The sequence below is a fragment of the Camellia sinensis genome, chromosome 4, assembly GCF_055761805.1.
Source record: "Camellia sinensis isolate YWXY chromosome 4, ASM5576180v1, whole genome shotgun sequence".
NCBI classification, from domain to species: domain Eukaryota; kingdom Viridiplantae; phylum Streptophyta; class Magnoliopsida; order Ericales; family Theaceae; genus Camellia; species Camellia sinensis.
Window position 1 is genome coordinate 14,056,932 of NC_138964.1, and position 16,808 is coordinate 14,073,739.

The 16,808-nt window shown below is 35.9% G+C and overlaps 1 protein-coding gene across 1 annotated transcript; it reads right to left on the reverse strand.

Annotated features, from left to right (window-relative positions):
* Positions 1–5,156: 5,156 nt before the first annotated feature.
* On the reverse strand, positions 5,157–16,306 carry TBL5 (TRICHOME BIREFRINGENCE-LIKE 5). The gene is made up of 5 exons (XM_028258997.2): positions 15,650–16,306; positions 7,371–7,563; positions 6,830–7,023; positions 6,168–6,326; positions 5,157–5,751 (listed from the first exon to the last, which is right to left on the reverse strand). The coding sequence occupies exons 1-5, from the start codon at positions 16,183–16,185 to the stop codon at positions 5,406–5,408; spliced, it is 1,428 nt and encodes a 475-aa protein (XP_028114798.1). The 5' UTR covers positions 16,186–16,306; the 3' UTR covers positions 5,157–5,405.
* Positions 16,307–16,808: the final 502 nt, after the last annotated feature.

The window sequence follows — 16,808 nt, forward strand, 5'->3', positions numbered from 1 at the left end:
TCTCTTTTTATAATAAGATTTCTTTTTATAATTTGAAAATTTGTTTTAATATTTTTTCTGTAGAATACTTTCCAGTTTTGCGGATAGGGTTCTCCAGGAAGAAGATCCATATACAGGAGGAAGAATAGAATTGTAACCAAATTGATAACAATATTGGCCGAGTTCAGTTCGACCAGTGGTTCTTTCATTTTTTAATTGGTTTTTAAGTTTGATATCATTACATAAGGATAGGCCTTCAGTGTAGATTTCAAATATGAGTTCACCAAAAGTGTATTAATGTAGGGGATTTGGCCATTGTGTTTGGCGCGGATTCGGGTTTTTTGGCGAAAAGCGTAGGAAGCCCGACAATAAGATGTTCATTCCAAAAATTTGGATTGGCGTCATGTCTTTGATAGAGTTTGGAGAGAAATATATCTTTATACCATCGAAAAATAGGTCAATGTTGGACATCCTAAATTGATAAGGAGTTCTTTAGATCTTTTGAGAACAATTTGAGTATTGCCAATAAAATGTTGGGTTATAGGAGTAACGAGGGTGGTGACGACATCACTAATTGGTTGTCGCGTTGTCGGATCAAGGATAGGAGTATCATTTGGATCATGTTTAACAACAGTTAAAATAGTTTAACAACAGTTAAAATAGCTTGACGTTGCTCTTGGGTGAGGTAGTTGTCCCACTAGCCTTTTAGCTAGCCAGGAAATCCGGAAATAAGCATGTAGACAATAGTGTCGTCGTTGTTATTGAAGGGATGTTTAGCGAGTATTGCATTGGCATCCATAACCATATGTTGGCCGAGATTAAGGATTTGATATTCGGATTTTCCATCAATAGTCCATTCGCATAAATTGCTATCGGAATTTGAGAAAGAAGTATCGTAATGACGTTCTTCTAATTGTAGATCAATTGGAGTAGGTCTAGGGTAATAATTTTGAGTTGGTGGTTGAGCAGAAACCATTGAGGTTTCTTGTATTTGGCTTGGAGTATTTGATATGAATTGTTCATATAGATTTTGTAATATTGCGTCATCTTAGAGGACATTGATTGTTCCACTATGAGCAGCTAGGTCTTTGCTTTCTCGTTTAGGAGTGGATGGATTAGAAGTATCAACAGTCGGGTAATGAATTGGTTCATTATTATTAAGGACTTTGGTAAGTGTTTCTTTTTGTTTATTAAGTTGGGCTAAGAACTCATTAGAAGGATTAGTAAAAGAATAGGCTAGATAAGGTCGGTTTTGAATTAAAGGAGGTTGTCGGGCTTGATGTGGAGAAATTGAGAGATAACGTTTGTCAACTCGCTCTTCAATTTTAGTAGTTTGTTCACCAATTGTTTGTAGATGTATATTTGTATAATTTAATTGTTCATATACTTGGCCAATGTCATAACTAGTTGATGGGGTTGTTTTAGAAAATTGGGTACCTGCAATGGGTGGTCGGTAATAAGGTTTAGCATAGAAAGAGAAACCAGCACCACAAAGGGTACAAGTCTTACTGGGAGGATGTATAGATTGAATGGGTTTGCCATTATAAGGACAGTCCAGTTTTTTTGGATAACATTGAAATGAACTGATAAGAGTTTTGGGGGAACTATTATTTGGTGACAAGGACAATACTGGTGAAAATACTAGTGGAAAAAAGGTATATGTTGTTGTAATTGTTGTAAGGTGAGAAAATATTCAGATCGAATGATTTGTTGCTGAGATGTAGTAAGGTTTTGTTTAAAATAAACTTTATTGTGAGAATTGTAGAGAGCATTATATTTTTTTGAGAGTAATTCATGATTAATTGTGAAATTATTTTGAATAACGTTGATTGATAAGTAATCGATGTCAAAGTCAATATCTTGAGAAAAGCGGCTAAAGTCTACATAATTTGTATGTGAAATTTGGTTAGGTTGCCTGCGAGTAAAATGCAAAGGCATGTTAAGGGAGTGCCGAGGAGGGTGTTGGCGAGTTTGTGCGGGAGTATGATACCTTGTTGAAAGTGGTTGTAAATTGGGTTGTGATTGGGTATGGACCGATCTAGATCTTTGGAAGCAGAGCACCACGGAACCATTTGGATTTTGAAGAATAGTATTTGGATTAGTTTGAGGTTGAGAGCTAAGAGCTAGGACAACGTTAGGAATCATCCATGTATCTTCGTCGTCATCCACATCAGTTTGTAAGACTTCTTTCCAAGTTATAACTTGAGGAACCATAACCTCAGCATTCTCTTAATGAGCATGAAATAAGATAGTGGTTTGTTTAGGGTTTGGAGCAATATATTTGCCGCCAAGGCAAGAAGTGGTCATAGTTTTGAGATAAACTCGATAACAAACCATAATATTGAAAAATGGAGAATCCATTTTGTAATGTTTGGTTTGGATGTTAAGGATAAAATTCTTGAGAATAGTGGGATCTATTAAAGATACCTCGAAATTAGGAAAACATTCAAAGTAAATAGGTCCATGAATTAAACTGGGTTTGATAACACCTGACAATGAATCATCATAATCATGGTGTCGCATATCTCGAAGAGTACATAAGACAGATTTATTAAAATGTAGACGTGTCATACGTTTGATGCCAACTTCGACAAGACCCAAATGTAAAAACTTGAATTTCTTCTGGAATTTAAGAATGGTGTCACGGTTACGTAATTGAAATTTTTGATTGTCTTGTGTTACACATAAAATTTGTTTAACTGTTTTGATTTTGTAAGTTTCTTTGAGTTCAAATTTCTTATCATATAAGCAGTTGATATCTTTGGTGGGTAATTTTCAATTCTTGAGACGCTCTTCAACATTTTCTATCTCTAGATCACTTTGATTAATGATAACTAATTTTGTTAAGGAACCTTCGCCACAAACTAGATTAGAGAATGATTTAAATAATCTTGTCATTATAACTATAGCTGTTAACAAGTGATTCTACCTAAATCCAAATAGTCAACAATAGCCTTTTGCCTAACGACCTTACGGGTTACAGACTTCTGCGACTTAGGTGCCACACAGGTGAAATGGAAAGAAATAAAATCAATTCTAATAATTAAAATACTATTTTTTTTTTTTGTGATTATATATATATTGTCATTCCTGTGCAGTTATTTTCTCTATTTTTAACTCATCTATATCAGCCTAGGGAGGCGGCCATAGCAAAATTAGGGGGACCATTTTACAAATTTCTCAAACTTCGGAGTTGGTACATTGTTTGCGCTAAATGCCAAATTCTCCCAATTGGGGGCACTCACCCCCTTGACATATAACTTAGGACCACCCATGGAGGTATTGATTAATTTGATCTGAAAGTGGGAAACAAATACTTCACTTCCCCCAAAACAATAAATGAGTTATTCTCCTAAGTTCATTTAAAGTGTTTGCGAAACCATCACGAACTACATTATGTTGATTAGTTCAAAAATAAATAAATATCAAAATAAAGAGAAAAAAAATTATGTTTTAATAATTAAAATAATTCATTTTATAAAATTCTCAATATATGTTATTCATAATAAAAATTATGTCAATTTAATAATTATAATTTTTTTATTTCAGCACGTTGTCTTTAAAAAAATAGACAACAAATATATATTTGAAAAGAATAGATTGCACACATCCCCATAAAGATTTGAAAAAAATACACTCCACTATGTTTGGTTCCATTTTTTTGAATTATTTTTTCAAAAAGTATTTTGAAAACTCTATTTTGAAAAAGGGTCTTGGTTTGGCTTTAAAAAAAATATGTTATTGTAAATTCAAGTTTTCCTCCAATTTAAGGGGAGAGACAATTTAAAAAAAAAAAATTTATCACATCAAAAAATACTCTCATGTTAGTTTTATATATATATGCACATGTTATATATGTATGAAAATATAATTTAGTTTGTATCCATTTATGGATACATATCCTACCATTAAATGTGTGACTTTATCATAAAATTTTCACTTATTTCAATCACAGAAACGTAATTTGTTTACAAATTGGCATTAAAATACTTTTTACATAGAATTAAATTTTCATAAATATTATGCAGAAAATATTTTCTCACAAAATATCATAACATCAACACAAATATGTATAACATCGTCAGAAATTGACATAAAAAAAAATGTCCAAATTTTTCATATTTGATGTCGCAAAAGTTTGTAAGTTGGCTAAGATTTTTTGTAATGTCAATTTGTAAAAAAAATTACATTTTCTGTGATTAAAATAAATGAAAATTTTATGATAAAATCATTCATTTAATGGTAAAATATATACCCACAAATAGATACATATCAAATTATTATTTTTTTACATATATAGCATGCACATATATATATATATATATAACTAATATAGGAGTATTTTTTGACGTGACAAATTTTTTTAAAAAAATTTTCTCTCTCTTTAGGTTGGAGGAAAACTTGAATTTATAATAATATATTTTTTTGAAAACTAAATAAAAAATATTCAAAATAAAGTTTCCAAATCATTTTTTTTAAAAAATAATTCAAAAAAATAAACCAAACATAGTGAATAATTCAGGTAGTTGTGGCTAGTACATACTTTCAAGGGTGGCACGTTGTCGACCGTAGAAATATAACCAAACAAGTACAGATTTCAAAAGTCGTCAACCGTACAGATCTTCAAACTGTGTCTAGTTTTCTGTCAAACAAATCTAAAATTCAACAATGATTCATCCCACTAAAAATATCACCACTAATAGCACTAATGCATTAAAAAAGTAAAAAAAAAAAAAAAAAACACAACTCCAAGACCAAAACATCACATCATTAATGGCGGGACCCACTGCCACTTAATTAGTGGGAGCACTAATTTTTCTCTAAAATTTTCAAAACACAGAATTTTCAAAACAAGAACCAAACAAAATTAGTAGTCTTGTAATGATGCTACACGCATCATTCGATATATTAATTAATGTATTAACTCATATTATAATATTGTAATTTTAAAATTATAAACTCCACTAATTATACAAATTATAAATATTTAAAATCAATAAAATTATACTACATCATTTATTAATATACTAATTAATGTACCAATTAATGCATATAACTTTATTCATTATATTGATTTGATTTTAAAAATAAATAAATAAAAGTGGTGGGTGCTTTCTCACATTTTTCTAATGTTTTAGATCCTGATTTGTGGAGAGATTTATTGAGAAAAATAAATGTAAACGAAAAAGTAAAAAAATTAAATAAAAAATCAACTTCTATTCCATACACTTTTTCCTTCAATTTCCCTCTCCTTTCACAAATTCAAGATTCAGAGATAAACTTAATAATTATGTATACGTGACTTAAACTCATCTGAAGCTTTGGATAGTGAGCAATAAAAGGGGGGAAATGAAATATAGGCAAAGGTGCATTTGCACAGAAAATAAAAAATAAAAAATAAAAACAAAAACAAAATATATATATCATTAGAAATGAGTGGAAGTAGTAGTATGTTGAGACACCAAAGTGGCATAGATAAGTTCATTCCAAGCATCAGGGACACCGGGAAGACACCAGTGGCTGCAATCTTGGCGCTTAGTAGAGACCTTCCTCGCACCATCAATGGCAACTTTCTTGCCATAGACGGAGGGGTGGCCATCCTTGCGAAAATTGGTCAACCTCGTAACGTTCATTAGTATCACCGGAACTTGCATTTCCCGTATCACCTCTTGCACTATCTTCATTTTCGGAGGATAGTCCTCAAGGAATGCCCCCTTTAAGATAGGTTCGGTTTCCCCATGGCATGTCCCTCCTGCATCCCAATCTCCACCTCTGTTTCCACATTCCATACATACCACCAAAATATAATCCAAAAAAAAAGGGGGGGAAATTAATTTCTTGGCTGGGAAAATAATAGAAAATGGGATTCCAGCTCATTTTTTGCATGACATTTCATGGATCAATCCATTTTTCAGTAAAATTTGAGTATGAACCCCATTTTAAAATTGTTTCCCTGCCTAAACATAGTTCTTCCTAAATAAAAGTCCGTACAAAAAAAATCTGTGTCTCTTTGGGTTTCTTTGAGTTCATTTTAATGTTACATTACCCCAACAATGAAAAACCTAAAACCTTTTTTTTTTCCCTCTCTCTTCTATTAAGTTAGCTTCATGGAAAATCAAACGAAAGTAATGATAGAACATTATTATAAAAAAAAATGAAATGAAATTTAAAATACAAAAGAAAAATACCTGAAATGGGCAGATGAGTACCCACGATACAAGACCAACTTTTTTCTTGGATTTATATTCTTATCGATCCAGTTTGCCCAGGTCTTCAAGGCCCTTGTATAAGCTTCTACTGCATCAAAGCGAGGATAGATATAATCACCTTCTTTGTAGTAATTTTTCCTGTACCGACAAGCCCGTCAATTAGTTCTTCTACCATCCATTTATTTAGATCTAAGTGGAAACTGAGAAAAGTGACTCTTAAGAGTGAATTGTGGAGAAGCATCTTTCTTACTGAAAGAAGAAAGATATATTAGCAGAAAATTAGCAAAATATGCACTAAATAAGGTTTGACAAAGTCTGTCCAACTGCATTATGATTAAACAAAGAAAACGAAGTTCTCAACAAGCAATCCGTGTTATTGTGCTACAAGCACAACAACTATACGTTTTCTGATATCACTTCAAAAAATAAAATGACTCTATTTAAAGGAGCATAAGGCCCCATACAATTTAATGAGGAAAAGGAAAAAAAATAAAAAAACATACCATTTGCCCCCAAACCAAAGCTCAAGGGCTTATATTTCAAGAAAAAACTGACAAAAGGATACCATTCAACAGAAAATGAAAAAAACTTTCATTGAAACAAGAATATCTCAAATAGAGGACGGTGGAGTGCCTACATACCCCCTGGCAGTCTTTCCGTGAGTCCACCAGTGCCCGGTATTGAAGACTAGAATGTCAGCCCTCTTCCATCTTGGAGCTGACTTGTCAATTCGGTCTATAGAAAGAGTCGGATTTGAGTTCCCTCGTGCATTAATCCGAAGCCCTTCCTTGACAAGGAAATGTGAGCGCACGAATTCAACTGTGCAGTCATAATCCTGCCCAAGCAATTTTGGATGTGACTCCAATTTAGAATAAATTTTTCCCAAAGTAATATTCTATGTAAGTTCAGGTGAATTTTAGTTCAAATTGTTGCAGTTGTCTAAACAGGATATTGGCAAAAATTAATGTGAAGCTCAAGCAGTTATAAATCCAAGACTAGAGGTAGAAAACATGCATCCCAAGCCCAATAAATTCCAGTTATAACGGGCAATCTGCCAAGCGTGTCACCACTTTCCTCATCTTCGTACCAAAGGAAGACAAAATGTTGCACTTCAAAAACCTTGATCAGGTGTTCACAATTAAACATGCAAAGCAATGAGGAAGAAACACATTTTATAGTTACCTCAAATTTGAAAATGTAGTAACCTCTTCCCTTGGTTATTTTATAGCCATGAACTTCATACATTTTGCTCTTATTGGGTAAGCCTTCACGAAGAAGGCACAGTAGTGATTCAAACTGGTTCCGATTCATGGAATCTCCAACCAGCATCAACCTTTTTCCTCTCAATCTCACCAAGAAGTCTGTTGCATTGAACCTTTAATAAGGATAACGAGGCAATATGGTCAGTAGTGGAACAAAGAGTACAGTTAATGGTATCATCTATTTTTCAGGAAAGTCACATTACATTACACGTACAACACCTGCATTACTTTCTCTTTGATTGTGAGAACAACAGATCTTATATGAACAAATGTTAAGTAGATACAGGTTTCATGATTTGTGAAACAAGCTGATGTCCACATATATCCATCCGAATTCATAGAAGGAGTTTTTTAATTTTTAATAGAAATAAAAGATTATTTCTTTATTTTTAAATGGTTGTATTCATACAATGGTTATGATTCATTCGATAAATTGTTAAGTCCCTAAGCTACAATGAATATAGTTTATGTATGGGAATGAGATTTACTTAAGAAGAGATGTAAACCAAAAGTTTTTTTACTTTAAATTACTCACAGTTGCTGATAGATATTGGCTATCTATCAGGAAATTTACAACATGATTAACCCCCATGTGATGTGATGGTTAATCTGAACCGTTTAAGTCAAAGACTCTGGGCTATTTAGAATACACTGGTAGATCACCATAATAATCACATAACATAAAATCACTGTCAACCTTAGTGTGAATCATAGATTTTGTTTGAATTTGGGGATTTGGGAACTAATAATTCAAAGAGAATACCTCAAATTTAGACATGATAGCTTAGATATGAATTTCAAGGTGGAATTTGAGAGCTTTACCGTGATAGATTATGATGGATTTGAAATGACAATGTAAAACTACTTATTTGACATCCTTAATACAAGGCATTATAGCTGTACAAAGATCAAAACAAAGTGTGAGAATTATTGTGTATATATGGCATTGTGCATATTAGGAATTAGGCACATATTAGGCAAGATTGTCATATTTCCTTTTTTCAGTCATAGATTTAGGGCTATATAATGTAAACAAACAAACTGAATATATAGACTTTATTCAGAAATCTTACATGGTATCAGAGCCAAGTTCGAAAACCTAAGGTCGCGATCAGTCTTCGCGAACCCTAGCACCGTCGCCTCTCTCAGCCGTCGTCGTCGTTTCAGTAGTCGTCGTCGCCTCTCACGCCGTCGCCTCTCTCAGTCTCCTTCAGCATCGCGATTGATTCGCGATCTATCTCCCTCTCTGGTTCTCTCTGGTTCTACTATAGTTCGTTGGTTTGTCTTGCTACTCTGTTTCTCTCTCTCTCTCTCTCTCTCTCTCTCTCTCTCTCTCTCCGTGTGAGATCGTGTCTTTAAGCACTGCTATTTGGTGTTTAAAAATAAAAAATAAAAACTTAGTTATAGTTTGGCCCCTTTGGTTTATTACAATGATGGACACCAAAATTCCAACAATCAAATGTAAACTCACTGGTGCCAATTATACTTATTGGGCCAGTGTTATGAAGAATTTCCTTCTTAGTCAAAAAAAATGGAGCTATGTTTCTGGTTTTATTCCTCATACATCAGATCTGAAACAAGAAGGATATCTGACTTCCTATGATACTTGGGAGTGTGATAATGCCCAAATTCTGACCTAGTTTCATAATTCTGTGGATGACCATATTGGAATGATATTTTCCAAATACAGTACCGCCAAGGAGGTGTGGGACTATTTATTGGGTGTGATCAGCAGTCTAACTTTGCCAAGCGGTATGAGTTGGAAACAACTATTCAGAGTGCTCGTCAGCGAGATCAATCTATTCAAGATTTCTACATTAAGATGACAGGTCTCTGGGATCAATTGGCTCTCATGAAACCATCTAGCCTCAAGGCACTAGATGCTTATGTTGAGTTTCGGGAGCAAGGTCGTTTAGTGCAGTTTTTAACAGCTCTCTCCCCTCAGTATGAAGCTATCCGTGGTGACATCCTTCATCGGTCTCCTCTCCCCTTTATGGATACTATTGTTCGTAAGCTCCTCTCCGAGGAAACCCGCCTTAAAACGACTAGTCAGACTCAGTCACCATCTGTCTTCTTGACTCCTACTTAGCCTCCTCTGTTATCAGCCCCACCATCTCATCAACTTCAGGGCCATGCAAAGTCCAAGAAGGGGCCACTAGCCTCTGATGAGTGTGCTTTTTGCCATTAGAAGGGCCATTAGAAGAACAACTGTCCCAAGAAGGGCCGTCAGTCTGCTCAGTCTACTCAGTTGTCTCAGCCACAGTCCTGAGGTCCTACTCCGAGTACTTTTCGCCCTCCTACTGCTTATACTGCATTTGCTCCGGCTTCTAATCCTGACTTGGCTTCCTTGAGTGCCCAAATTGCCCAACTTCAGCATTTCTAGTCCACCTCTCAGTCATCTTCCTCTGCCACTGCTTTCACCTCTCTTCATTCAGGTTTGCTTGGGTCCTCTTCAAGTATTCCTTCTTTTGTCTGGCTTTTTTATTATGATGCCTCTCATCATATGACTCATCACTTTTCCTTACTCCAAAACTGTATCCCCCTTCTCGTTCCTATTACTATTAATACTGTTAATGGATCTGGTATGTCTGTCCTATCTATTGGGTCTGTTTTACCCTCTGCCCTGTCTGTTGTTACTATTCCCTCTGTTCTTTATGTTCCTCAACTGTCTGTTAGCTTGCTTTTTATTAGTCAGCTTGATACTTCTAGTTTTGATGTTATCTTTTCTTTTTCTATCTGTTATGTGCAGGATCTGGTATTTAAGAAGCAGATTGGGACCGAACGTAGAGTTGGAAATCTCTATGTGGTGGAAAGCCTCCATCTTCCTCTGTCTACCTCCCCCATTGCACTTTCATCTTTTCAGTTAGATTCTCAGTCGAGTCAGTTTTATTTATGGAATTCTCGCTTAGGTCATTTGTCTGTTAACCGCTTGCGGTCTTTAGTTCAGTCAGGATTGTTAGGTACAGTTTCTCCTAGTCAAATTAATGAGTGTCGAATATGTAAACTTGCTAAAATGACTGCTTTACCTTTTAATAACAGTACTTCTATTTCTGCTTCCCCTTTTTCTCTTGTCCATACTGATGTCTGGACACCTTCTCCTGTTCTCACTAAAAGAGGTTCTACGTACCATGTGTCATTCGTTGATGATTGTACCCGCTATACCTAGGTTTATCTTATAGCTCATAAATCTGACTTCTATCAAATATATCGTACCTTTTAGTCTACGATCACTACACAGTTTGGGGCCACAATTAAAATACTTCGGTCTGACTTGGGTGGGAAATACTTTAAAACTGAATTTTGTGAGTATTTTGCCAAATTGGGCACCATTCACCAAACCTCCTGCACTGATACCCCTGCTCAAAATGGTCGAGCTGAGCGTAAACACCGTCATCTCCTTGAGACAACTCGATCTCTCCTTCTCTCTGCCTCTGTTCCGGCACCATTCGGGGGTAAGGCAGTTCTTACTGCTGCTTTCCTCCTTAATCGCATGCCGACTCCCCTACTCTCCGGTCACTCCCCTTGTAACGCTCTGTATTCCCAACCTCCTAATTATTCCCTCCTATATGTCTTTGGGTCTGCTTGTTTTGTCCTCCTTCCCCGTAAAGATCGAACCAAACTCAGTGCCTGGTCTGTCTTGTGTGTCTTTTTGGGCTACAGTTTTCCTCAGAAAGGCTACTGCTATTACGACCCTGTCTCTCGTCGCCTCTATGTCTCCCGTCATGTTGCCTTTCTTGAACGTCTGTCTCACTTTCAGCTCCACCCTTTCACTGCTCCTGTTTCCAAAGAGGATTTGGTTCACATTGACTCATTTTCTTCTACGGTCCCATCAGATGAGTATATCGCCACTGTTCCTCCTAAGGCCATTCTTACTTCTCCATCTACGTCACCTATGGCTCCTTCTTCTCATTTGGCTACTTCTTCCCCTCCGTTGTTGGTTTATTCTCGTCGCAAGGTTTTCCCACCACTAGTTGTCGTTACTCCTATTGCTGCTCCTTCTGCTTCTAACGACTCTGATCCTGCTGCACACCGCTATCCTCGTGAGCGTCATCCTCTAAACAGGTTGGGTTGATCTAATACATGTTTTCTGCTTCCTATCATACTTTTTTGTCTGCTATTCACTCTTTGTCAGAACCTGTCTTACAAGAAGGCCTGTCAGGATCCTCATTGGGTTCAAGCTATGGAGAATAAGTTGTCTGCTTTACAGAAAACTAGTACTTGAGAGTTGATTCCTTTGCCTGCTGGTAAGAATCTAGTTGGTTGCAAATGGGTCTACAAAGTCAAGACTCATTCTGATAGTTCTCTTAAGCGCTACAAAGCTCGTCTAGTTGCCAAAGGTTTCTCACAGGAGTATGACATTGATTATGAGGAAACCTTCACTCCTGTTGCCAAGATGACTACTGTCCATACTTTGATCTCTGTCGTTGCTGTTCATTCTTGACCTCTTTATCAGATGGATGTTAAGAATGGTTTTCTTAATGGCCATCTCACTGAGAAGGTTTACATGCGTCCTTAGGGCCTTCACCATTCTTCTAGACAAGTTTCGGCGTGCTCTGTATGGTCTAAAGTAGTCTCCTTGTGTTTGGTATGATCACTTTCAGACTGCTGTTACTGAGCTTAGGTTTCATCCTTGTGCCCAGGACTCTGCTTTATTTCTTCTCCGCACCTCTGCTGGATTTGTTACGTTGTTACTGTATGTGGATGATATGATCATCATTCGTTCTGACTCTTCTGCTATATCTGAGGTCAAGCAACATCTTTTCCGTACCTTTGAAATGAAAGATCTCGGCCCATTGCGGTATTTCATTGGTATTGAGGTAGCTTCTTCTCCCAAGGGCTACTTTCTCTCTCAGGCCAAGTATGCCAATGAGGTTATTCATTGTGGCGGTCTTGCTGACACTAAGATTTCTGATACCCCAATTGAGCTTAACATAAAGCTCAACACTACTTATGGTGTTCTTCTGGACAATCCTACTCTATATCGAGAGTTCGTGAGTTGCTTAGTCTATCTAACGATTACTCATCCTGTTGCCAAGATGACTACTGTCCATACTTTGATCTCTGTCGTTGTTATTCGTTCTTGGCCTCTTTATCAGATGGATGTTAAGAATAGTTTTCTTAATGGCCATCTCATTGAGAAGGTTTACATGCGTCCTCAGGGCCTTCACCATTCTTCTAGACAAGTTTCGGCGTGCTCTGTATGGTCTAAAGTAGTCTCCTTGTGCTTGGTATAATCACTTTCAGACTACTGTTACTGAACTTAAGTTTCATCCTTGTGCCCAGGACTCTGCTTTATTTCTTCTCCACACCTCTGCTGGATTTGTTACATTGTTACTGTATGTGGATGATATGATCATCATTCGTTCTGACTCTTCTGCTATATCTGAGGTCAAGCAGCATCTTTTCCGCACGTTTGAAATGAAAGATCTTGGCCCATTGCGGTATTTCATTGGTATTGAGGTAGCTTCTTCTCCCAAGGGCTACTTTCTCTCTCAAGCCAAGTATGCCAATGAGGTTATTCATCGTGGCGGTCTTACTGACACTAAGATTTCTAATACCCCAATTGAGCTTAACGTAAAACTCAACACTACTGATGGTGTTCTTCTGGACAACCCTACTCTATATCTAGAGTTCGTGAGTTGCTTAGTCTATCTGACAATTACTCATCCTGATTTTGCCTATGCTGTTTATGTGGTTAGCCAGTTTGTCTCTGCTCCTCACTCCACACATTAGGCTACCTTGGTTCAGATTCTTCGCTATCTCCGAGGTACTATATTTCAAGGTTTACTGCTGTCCTCTACTTCTTCTCTGGATTTGGTGGCCTATGTTGATTCTGATTGGGCCGGTGATATTACTGATCGCAAGTCCACGTCTGGTTTCTGTATGTTTCTTGGCAATTCCTCGATCTATTGGAAAAACAAGAAACAAACTGATGTTGCTCGCTCTATTGCCGAAGCTGAGTATCGTGCTATGGCTCATGCCACTGCTAACGTTGTCTGGCTTCGTTGTCTTCTCACTGACTTGGGCGTCCCTCAGTCTTCTCCGGCCTCTCTCTATTGTGACAACCGCAGTGCTATTCAGATTACCCACAATACTGTCTTCCATGAACGTACAAAACACATTGAGATTGATTGTCACTTTGTCCGACAGCATATGCAATCTGGCTCTATCTCGCTTCCTTTTGTCTCTACAACTTTGCAACTTGCAGACTTCTTCACCAAGACTCACACTACCACTCGGTTTCAATTTCTTCCTAACAAACTCTCAATGTTTTCTGCTAAAACACCTTGAGTTGGAGCGGGGGTGTGAGAATTATTGTGTATATATGGCATTGTGTATATTAGGAATTACGCACGTATTAGGCAAGATTGTTGTATTTCCTTTTTTCAGTCATAGATTTAGGGCTATATAATGTAAACAAACAAATTGAATATATAGACTTTATTCAGAAATCTTACACAAAGTACTTCTCTTGTTACTCTACTCTATCTTTCCCTTTAGTTTCTCAATCTATCTATAGTAGCCAACTCTCCTATAATTTTACAAGTTTTAACCTCAAATCCCTTCTTTTAAAATATTTCTATCCAAATTAAACCTTATAGTGTATAATGTAATGAAATTTTAATCCTAAGAACATGATGGACACAAGTTCCTAGCATAGGTCACTTTGGCTTGCCAATAAGTGGGTATTTACTTGAACAAACCTCGGTATATTGGGTGGTCTATGCTAAGGTTGTGGGAACATTCTTTTCAAGATTGAATTCACCAATTTTGTAACAATAAACTATAATGTGCCCTTAAATTAGTTCACTAGATTAATCATTAGAATCTAGTACTAATCATTCTTACGAAAAAGTTCATTAAAATTTGATATGTGAGTAAAAGATGGTAATGAATGTAAGAAGTATGCATTGGTGAGTCAATAAATATGTTTTACTCCGATAGCTACTTACGGACATTAGTTGGTGGAGGGGTTTACATTGTGGTGTTATGGAGAAAACCCGATGAACAGGACTGTGACTTGGCCGATCAAACCTATATCCTTGGGTTCGATCCAGCAAGTGATTCCCATCCCGAAACAGTGAACTGCAAGTTATTGGATCATTTTTATTCTTATGAGATGAGTGTGAAAGAGACATACAAGGAAGCCTAGAGGTCCAATATAAGCTTTACATAGGAGTGGACTAAATAACCCTATTGAAGCATATGGTGGCTGGCCCTATATGTATCAGAAACATTAACTGCTCCTATAGTGTGAAATTAAGAGTCTAGAGAGGGAATTATGAGTAATGTAGAGATCTAATATTTAGCTCAAGCACAGCAACTTTCCACCATGTGGAGACTTAATTTACAATTTTATTTATTAGTTTCTTTTACAATTCAATATTTACAATGTATTGATTTCTCTCTTATCTTGTTTGGTTAAGCTAAATAAAAGAAAATAGAAGACATGACATCATGTTATATTACCAAATTAATCTTTTATAGACGTTAGTCTTCTTATTTCTTCTATATCTAAAATGGTAGTTTTGGTATTATGACAAAATAGTATTTAGTTCTGTTTGGATGAGATGATTTGGTGAAAAATGATGAGAAAGATTTTTTTTTTTTCCCTTCTCATGTTTGGCTTATAAGTTGAGTGAGAAATGTTGAGAAAGGATGAGAAATGTTGAGAAATGAAACTCTCTTACTAAGCCTATTTCATTTCTCACCAAAAGTGATGAGATTTGGTGAGAAACAAGTTGATTAGTTGTATCATTCCAAAAAAAAAAAATTGATTAGTTGTAAAATATTTATAGTACCGAGATTGCCCTTAAAATATAAAAGAAGAAATCGCACTCATATCCCTTTCTCACATGCTTTACTTTCATCCAAACATGATCGTGAGAAAATACAATCATTTCTTTCTTTTTCTTTTCTCACCCTATGTCCAAACAGAGTGTCAAAGTATGGGTTATGAGAGAAATTAGTTTCTCTCCATTGCTTCTCATTTCACTCCATTTCTCTCCTCTTTGCTTATCCAAACGAGTGATATGGACCAAGAGAAATGCATTTCTTTTCTTTTCTTTAGCATTATACTAAGTAGGCTTAAATCAATCAAAATTAGAGTTGTAAAAAGCTATAGCCTTTGTGTGATTAAAACAACAATAATCATAATTAAGAAGAAAAAGAACAAGAAGAGGGATTTGAACACACAACCTGGGAAGCTCACAACCATGGGGCTTCCACCGCCATTTCAGATAATCAGAGTCTTTCCTTCCATTGTTTTGGCAATCATAAGCCTCATCAACATAAGGACAAGACCCAGGTTTGTAAATTGGGTAATCTTCCTCATCTCTCACCCAATTTCCCACATACAGATCACAAGAAATCTTCCCCCATTCTTCAAACCTTTCTTCCACCACTGATGATACATCGCCCCCATTCTTCCCACTATCTCCTCCTTCAACCACTGTGATTGAGCTAACATTTTCAAATTCCTTGATGGGTAATTGAGTATCTTCATCTTCAAACCCTCCCGAATCAACAATGGAGTCCGAAGATGAATTGGAAAGAGAGGGTGGTGGTGAGGAGTAGATAGAGAGAGTGGTGGGTTGGAGAAATCGTTTGGTGAAGGAGATTAAGAGGGTGATGACGAACAAGGAAAGGAATGAGAGGATCGAAAGCGTGAAAAGGGTTTTGTTCTTGTTCTTATTCTTGATGATTGTGGTGGTTGTCGTACTAGAAGTTGCCATTTGAGATTGGGGATCGCATGTTCTTTTGTGGACTGTAGTGATAAAAAAAGTGTTTGGACGGAGAGAAAGTTGGGACGAGAGAGTAAATGGAGAATGAATTTTGTTAAATGAGTGGCATTGTCCTTGGGATTAGTGAGAGTGTGTTTAATAACTCACTAGCAGACAGAATAGAATAAAAAATAGGAGTGTATATTTTAAAATTTATAAAAATATATATTCTTCATGCTTATTATTTTGGATAAATTGAAAATAGATAAATTATACTGATATCTCCCTAGCAGACAGAATAGAATAAAAAATAGGAGTGTATATTTTAAAATTTATAAAAATATATATTCTTCATGTTTATTATTTTGGATAAATTGAAATTAGATAAATTATACTGATATCTCTGAAGTTTTTATTTAATATAGATCTTTTTCACATTTGAAAAAATTAAATTTCCCTCTCTAAGATTTAGTAATCTCATTATAAATTGTCATCTGAATTGTTGATATCATGCCCTGAAATTTTCTAAATAACCATCTTATTTTTTTTTTTCACTGTTTCTTCTTCCTATCGTCATCACTACATTTCATAACTTTCCATCATTAAATTACATCTACACATATTCTTATTGAGTG